The sequence below is a fragment of the Tarenaya hassleriana genome, unplaced genomic scaffold, assembly GCF_000463585.1.
Source record: "Tarenaya hassleriana unplaced genomic scaffold, ASM46358v1 Cleome3, whole genome shotgun sequence".
NCBI classification, from domain to species: Eukaryota; Viridiplantae; Streptophyta; class Magnoliopsida; order Brassicales; family Cleomaceae; genus Tarenaya; species Tarenaya hassleriana.
The window spans coordinates 483,371-491,310 of record NW_010966177.1 but is presented as its reverse complement, the minus strand read 5'-3'; the positions used below and the strand labels follow the sequence as shown (position 1 = coordinate 491,310).

The window sequence follows — 7,940 nt, the reverse complement described above, 5'->3', positions numbered from 1 at the left end:
CCCATGCTCCTCACAAAATTTGTTAAAAGCAAACGAAGTGAACTCTCCTCCTCTGTCAGTTCGAAGCATTTTAATCTTCCTGTCACACTGACTTTCAGCCATTGTCTTTACTTTCTTGAATAATTCAAGAGCCTCACTTTTATTCCCGAGCATTTCTATCCACATAAATCTGCTTTTATCATCAACCAATAGAAGAAAGTACATTTTTCCTCCATGGGTTAGTGGAGAGATGGGGCCACAGATGTCTCCATGGATTAATTCCAACAACTTGTTTGCTCGAAATGACGTGGCTCTTGGAAACTTAGCTCTATGTTGTTTTCCAACAAGGCATCCATCAAGTCTGCTGAATCTCAGGCAGCCCTTTCACCATTCCCATCATTGCCATTTCTTTCAAAGCCAAAAAATTCAAGTGACCATACCTCTCATGCCAATTCCAGGTTTCAGTGTCTTTCCTTGTTAGCAGACACGTAGAATGCGCCTGTGTCATCGTGTACAAACGATTCGAGGCTCGTGGAATTTTAGCAACTAGTTGTCCTTTGGCATCAAAGACTCTCATGAATCCATTCTCAATCACAATCTTGGCTCCAATCTCTTCTAGCTGTCCAAGACTTATGATGTTGCTTTGTAGTTGAGGGATGTAGTACACATTTTCCATCCTTAGCTTCCCTTCATCTTTGCAATAGAATTTCACCGAACCTTTTCCCTTAACTTCAATGAATGTTCCATCTCCGAAACGTACACGTCCTCTCACATCTTCATCCAAAGTAGTGAAGGCTTGTTTGGAACCTGTCATATGATTGCTGGCTCCTGTGTCATAATACCAAACCATCTCTGTAGTTAGACCTTCTCCATACCTCTTCTGTAGAGAGTCACCTTCCTCATTGAGTAATACATGATCATCACCTATCTCAACTGTATGAACCAACTCACATGATTCCATCATCAGTAAAGTTGGTTCTTCTACCTTCTCCTCAGCTATATTAACTTGCTCTTCCTCCTTTTTTAGTTCACAATCTGCAGCAAAATGACCCTATTCGCAACAATTTGAAGCATCTCACGCGTGATATGTCGAAATTTTGACCTCTGCCACGACCTCTGCCACGGCTGTTTGGCCCTCCTCGGCCTCTACCTCGTCCCCTGGGGTTCTCTTGATCTTTTCCCCGTTTGTCAGCCGAGGTATTTACTTCTTCTCTTGCCTTCCATCTGCTCGTGTGAGCAACACATGTTCATCACTCTTGCGCTCCTCATGCGCTTTGAGTGATCCGATGATTTTCTCTATGCTTGTGTTCTTCAAATCCCCGAACTGCTCTAGATTTGAGGTCATTTGAATGAACTTTTGTGAAGTTGACCTCAGAATCTTCTTCACCACATAGACTTCCTCAACAGTCTCCCCCAGAGACCTTAACTTGCTTACTATGGTAGTGATCCTCTCAGCGAAATCATCTACTTTCTCAGCGTCCGCCATCCTTATTCCTTCAAGTTCCCAGCGTAGTGACTGAGCTCTAAACCTCCCTCACTCGCTCAACACCGACGTGCAATGTTTTGATAGCCTCCCAAGCTTCATTTGCTGTTTTTTCACTCCAATCTTAAGAGCGTTTCTTCACTGATACTCTGACAGATCGCAGCTAACGCCATTCTATTTTTCTTTGCATCCACCGGTCCCACAGGGTTGATCACTCCCCATACACCCTGTGCGTTCATAAAAATCTCCATCTTCATCGCCCAAACAGCATAATTCGTCTTGGTAAGCATAGGATATTGAATCGAGATATTCCCTTCCTTTCCCTGCGATCTCGATTCAACACGCGTGGTCTGGGTGTTGCCATCATCACGGACAACACTACCAGATGACTCCTCTCGAGACATGTATTTTGGCATTCACTCACCGATCCAACGCTCTGATACCAAATGTAAAACCCACAAACGAACCAATGATCCTCTACTTTTGATGAGAAACAAAACAGAACACACACGAGAGTTTTGAAAAAAGCTCTGTTTTTATTAGCTTCAGACTTTCTTCTTAAATAAACAAATACAATGAACAAAAGCATAACAAACAATCTTTTAAAAACGCAAAAGAGTGGAGTTAGTTGCTCCGTTATTGAACACGTCCTCTTTTTTCTTTTGACCAAATCTTCACCAGCTTGCCCGAAACTTCCGTTGTCCCACTTTAGCTTCGAACCTAGATTACTCCCTGTCATTTGATTTGATAAATTTTAAAATGAATCAAACTATCATATACGGACCATTTATGGTCAATATATGGGCTTAAATCCATTCATTACAAACCCAAATTGAAAAAAATGTTAGATGATAAAAGTTGTTAACGGTAAATCTATTAATCAATCAAAAAAAAGTTTCTTGACAGACCCGATAGTTTGTCGAAAACTAACCTCTAAGGTATTGGAATATCTCGGAATATCTTGGTATATCTTTGTAAATCAATTATAGTTATGGAATGTTGGATTATAGGAAGTTGATAGTAGAGTCTTACAGATGTATATATAGCCTTTGTAATCATAATAATAAAACATACTCTTAAAAGTTCTATATGGTATCAAGAGTCATTTAGTCTCACGACTTTTTCGAAACCCTAGCCGCCGACATAGACAATCATCGTCTGCAACCCCTCCTCCGACGTCGCTGTAACGACAACCCAGAATCATGTCTCAAACTGAAGCTCCTGCAACAGCAACTTCGTTCAATCCGACGAATCCGCAAGCGACACTACCAAGTTAGCCCCGACAAATTATATCACCTGGAGTATTCAAGTGTTAGCTCTGCTAGAAGGACATCAACTCGATTGCTTTGTCCTCAACAACACAATGGTGCCGCCTGCCATGATCTCCAAGAACGATGTGCTCGTTCCCAACCCCGCTTTCGTGCCCTTTAAGCAACAAGATCGTTTGTTGTCTAGCTCCATTCTCGGAGCCATCTCGGTGAATTTGCAACTGATGGTTGCTCGTGCTGCCTCTGTCTGCGATGCATGGAAAACCCTAGCTAACACCTACGGCAAAGCCTCCCGAGGTCATCTCCTACAACTTCGTGACCAGATCAAGAGATCTGTCAAAGGAACTCAAACAATTGACGAATACATCAGGTTCATTGTCTCCAAATCTGATGAGTTGGCTCACCTTGGAAAACCCCTTGATCTTGAGGATCTACTTGAAGCGATCCTCGATGGCCTTCCTGAAGAATACAAGCCCATTGTCGACATGGTCCATGCAAAAGACGTGGCTATTACCGTAGAAGAGCTTCATGAGAAGCTGATAAACCATGAGGCAAAGCTTGCCTCCACTGTTGCTCCTAATTCGTCTACCTTTCCAGTTACGGCAAATCCCACAGGTTCTCGCTCTCGCCAACAGTTTCGCGGAAACAGTGGCTCCCGTGGGTCACATTGGAACCGATCTTCTACAGGTCATTCCCGAGGTTACAATGATCGTTGTCAGGCCTGCGGGATTCACAGGCACAGTGCCCAGCGGTACTGGCAGTTTCGTCTTATATCGGCCTCTGAACAATCTGGTTCGACATGGTCTCCCTCTCCCCGACCATTGCAACCGAGGGCCAATCACACTGTTGTTTCTCCGTATGATTCCGGACCATGGTTGGTGGACAGTGGTGCCTCTCATCATGTAACATCGGATCTGCAGAACCTGTCACTTCATCAACCTTATCAAGGCGCTGATGAAGTCATGCTCAGTGATGGCTCGGCTTTAGCTATCACTCATACTGGTTGAGTATCTTTACCCTCTTCTACTCGACATGTCTCTCTCGACAACGTGCTGTGTGTCCCTAATATGGAGAAAAATCTCATTTCGGTTTATCAGCTTTGCAACTCTAACGACGTGTCGGTGGAATTCTTCCCTTGTTCTTTTCAGGTGAAGGATCTAAGCACGGGGGCGCAACTCCTAACCGGAAAGCCTAGAGATGGAGTCTATGAATGGCCGGTCTCCTCTTTCACTTCGTCGTCATCTCCTCAAGTTTTTACGTGTCTTAAGTCCACGTTGTCCGAGTGGCACTCTCGTTTAGGTCACCCTTCTAGTTCGATTCTACAACATGTCGTGTCTAAGTTTGGTTTGCCATTGTCTCGGGATACCATCTCTTTGCCTTGTGACTCTTGTTCCGTTAATAAAAGCCACAAACTTTTGTTTTCTAATTCTACTTTATCATCCTCTTGTCCCCTTGAACTACTATACTCTGATGTGTGGACCTCACCGATTATCTCGGTTGACGGATTCAAATACTATGTTCTCTTCGTTGATCACTTCACCCGTTACTCGTGACTTTATCCCCTCAAACAAAAATCTCAAGTTCGTGATACTTTTATTCGATTCAAAGCCCTCGTAGAAAACAAATTCTCGACTCAAATCACAACCCTTTACTCCGACAATGGTGGCGAATATATTGCCCTAGCGTCGTTTCTTGCTGCACACGGCATCTCCCATTACACCACTCCTCCTCATACTCCCGAGCATAATGGCATCTCCGAACGGAAACATCGACATGTTGTTAAAACTGGACTTTCACTCCTTCATCGAGCATCTATACCTATCTCCTATTGGTCTTATGCCCTAACCACAGCGGTCTATCTTATTAACCGTATACCTACCCTAACTCTACACATGAAATCGCCCTTTCAAACTCTTTTCGGTTCCCCTCCAAACTATGACAAACTCCGAGTTTTTGGATGCTTATGCTTTCCTTGGTTACGTCCATATACCTCTCATAAACTCGAACCAAAATCTGCACCTTGTATTTTCCTAGGATACTCGACCACTCAAAGCGCTTACCTATGCCTTGATCGCTCTCGATCTCATATGTTTATCTCTCGGCATGTCATTTTCCACGAGTCAAAGTTTCCATTTGATGAAGCCGAACACAATATTCAATCCTCTTCAACCACTGAACCCTCTATCTACACGGATTCTCTTGTGTCTCGTGTCCCCTCTTACAGGCCGCTGGTCATTCAAACTCCATCTCTGGCACCCCTGAGCGAGGAAGCTTCACCGGCGAGAACAGAGGAGGCTTCCCTGCCCGGAGTTGAGGCTGCAGAGGCTGATATTCTGCATGTCTCCGACACACGGACGACGACGGCTGAATCTACTTCGGCTGAACCTGTTCCTGTTGTTACTCCGCCTCGGAACCACCATCCGATGATAGCAAGAGGTAAAAACAACATTATTAAGCCCGCTCATAAACTTACACTTGCTGCCTCTGTCACCGAATCCAACAGGGAACCCACGTCCGTCGGCCAAGCTTAAAAGGATCCAATGTGGTGTCATGCCATGAGCGAAGAGTTCAATGCTCTTATACACAATGGTACATGGGAATTGGTTTCACTGACAAATGTCAGAAACACAGTTGGGTGCAAATGGGTTTTCCGCATCAAGAAAAATCCCGATGGCTCTGTTGACCGTTATAAAGCTCGTCTTGTGGCCAAGGGATTCCATCAACGTCCGGGCGTGGATTTTCAGGAAACTTTTAGCCCCGTTGTGAAGCCTACTACGATCCGACTCATACTCAGCATTGCTGTCACTCATGATTGGCCTGTTAAGCAACTTGACATCAATAACGCATTCCTCCAAGGTCGTCTTTCCGAGGAAGTCTATATGACTCAACCCCCCGGATTTGTCGACAAAGACAATCCCACTTTTGTCTGCAAGCTCCACAAGGCCATTTATGGTTTAAAGCAAGCACCAAGGGCATGGTACTCGGAATTACGGTCATTTCTTCTTGCTCAAGGCTTTGTCAACTCCTTAGCCGATGCCTCTTTATTTATCCTTCGGAATGCACAAGTTCAACTCTTTGTGTTAGTCTACGTGGATTGCCTTACTCTCGGCTCGGTTTGCTCTTAAAGATTTAGGAGCCCTGTCGTACTTCTTGGGCGTGGAAGCATCTTGGACACATTCAGGCTTGTTTCTTGGGCAACGGAAATATATAAACGACCTTCTCATAAGTACAAACATGTCTGATGCTAAACCGGTCACCACTCCCATGGCCTCGACTTCCAGACTCACCTTAGCCTCGGGTACCCAGTTGGCAGAACCCACCGAGTTTCGAGCAGTTATTGGAAGTCTTCAATACTTGTCCCTCACTAGACCCAACATCAGTTTTGCGATAAATAAACTCTCCCAGTTCATGCACGCCCCTACGGATGAACACTAGAAAGCGGCGAAACGTGTTCTCCGATACTTAGCCGGAACTCGCAACAAGGGCATCATTCTCACAACCACCAACGTTCCGGCCCTACATGCCTTTAGTGATGCGGACTGGGCAGGTGATCATGGAGACTTCAAATCGACGGGAGCGTACATTGTTTATTTCGGACGTCATCCGATCTCGTGGTCTTCCAAGAAACTTACTGGTTATTCTCGGTCATCAACGGAAGCCGAGTATCGATCGATTGCCAATGCTGTTGGGTTTCCTGGGATCTCTAGAGCGAATCCTATTCCTAAGAGATCGATTCTAGGGTTTGCGCAGCGGATGTAAAACAAAAATTTATAGAACCCTAGAACCATGCTGCTATTGAATCGTAGAAATGTTAGAACGCTTACCTCAATCGATCCGGGGCCTGTATCAATCGAAGAACACGTCTGATCACGAAAGGCAGGAAGAATACCTCGCCCTCTACACGTATCCACGCCTCGGGATGGATTCCAACAGTTAGAACTTGTCTGCTAGGACCCGAATCATCTATTCGGTTTGATGCTTCGAGAAAATGAGACTTAGAAACTCTTGGATCTTTTGAATCTCACCAAAAGCTATCAAAAGTCTGCTCCAGACGGCTCTCTCAGTCTCACATACGATTAGGGTTTTTAATCTCCTTCTTATAAGGTGATTTAATCCTAATTCGGTCTAATTTCCGAAAAACCCGAAACCCGGAACGGACAGTCCAGAAATACACGTGGACCGTCCGTTCCAGCAAGCCAGAAAGGATTCCGTTCCAGGCAAGCCAGAACGGACGGTCTGTTATCAACGCGGACTGTCCGTTCCAACATTTAGAACGGACGGTATGCGACTATTCGCGGACCGTCGGGTCTGGACTTGGCGGACCGTCCGTTCCGGACTTCTGGTTCGTCCGTTCTAGACCCTTCCGTCTTGGTTTTTCGGTCATTTTCTCATGCGTTTAGTCCTTCCCTGCGTGTGTGACCCTGTAGGCTCATTCGACATAGCAGTATAACCCAAAATCTCTATTCCGGATATACAAGTCATAGGCGGTCTCTAGGAAGACACTATGACTACCTATCTCGAATAGAGTTTGTTCGTGATCTTACGAACGCCAGAGATGATTCCGGTTGATGATCCTTTTGTATCGCGATATCATATGTCGAATAAGGCATGGACAAGCCACCTTATCTGATTCGACTGCTTTCTCGTTCACTGAGTTTGACTGTCTGAAATAGACGACGTTCGTCTATAGTGCGGCCACACATTTCTACAGTCTCGCTCACACGAGGGGCCCAGCGATATCTCTCTCTTTTACGAGAGGTACAAATCCCGTCTTGACTATCTACAATCCAGCACATGATTCGTTTCGTACCTGATACACGCCTTTATAGTCCTCCTATTATGCAGGACGTTTGACGTATTCAAAGCATGCAACTCCTCATGTTGGATTCTGTGGATATCTCAGGTCTTAGGATCCAATCATGGAACCGCCATATGAGATTCAATTCATGACGCTAGTCCATGTGACAATCTCATGCGGGTCATTCCAGTATTCCGTTCTCCAACGAATACCTATGATTGTGATCGTATCCAATACTTATTATCATCTCTATAATTATCAATCACACATCATACTAGTCTTATTATGTCATCATTCTCATAATCCGACACAAGACTAGGGAGTTTAGTATCATTCATAATGATACATGGATTTCATAACAGATCTAGTATGCAAGAACATGTAATGAATCAAATTCTCTCGTAAAAACCAA

The 7,940-nt window shown here is 44.7% G+C and overlaps 1 protein-coding gene across 1 annotated transcript; it reads right to left on the bottom strand.

Moving 5' to 3' along the window:
• Window positions 1-334: 334 nt before the first annotated feature.
• LOC104820084 lies at window positions 335-1,465 on the bottom strand. The gene is made up of 2 exons (XM_010550458.1): window positions 1,234-1,465; window positions 335-1,014 (listed from the first exon to the last, which is right to left on the bottom strand). The coding sequence occupies exons 1-2, from the start codon at window positions 1,463-1,465 to the stop codon at window positions 335-337; spliced, it is 912 nt and encodes a 303-aa protein (XP_010548760.1).
• Between the last annotated feature and the right edge of the window lie 6,475 nt (window positions 1,466-7,940).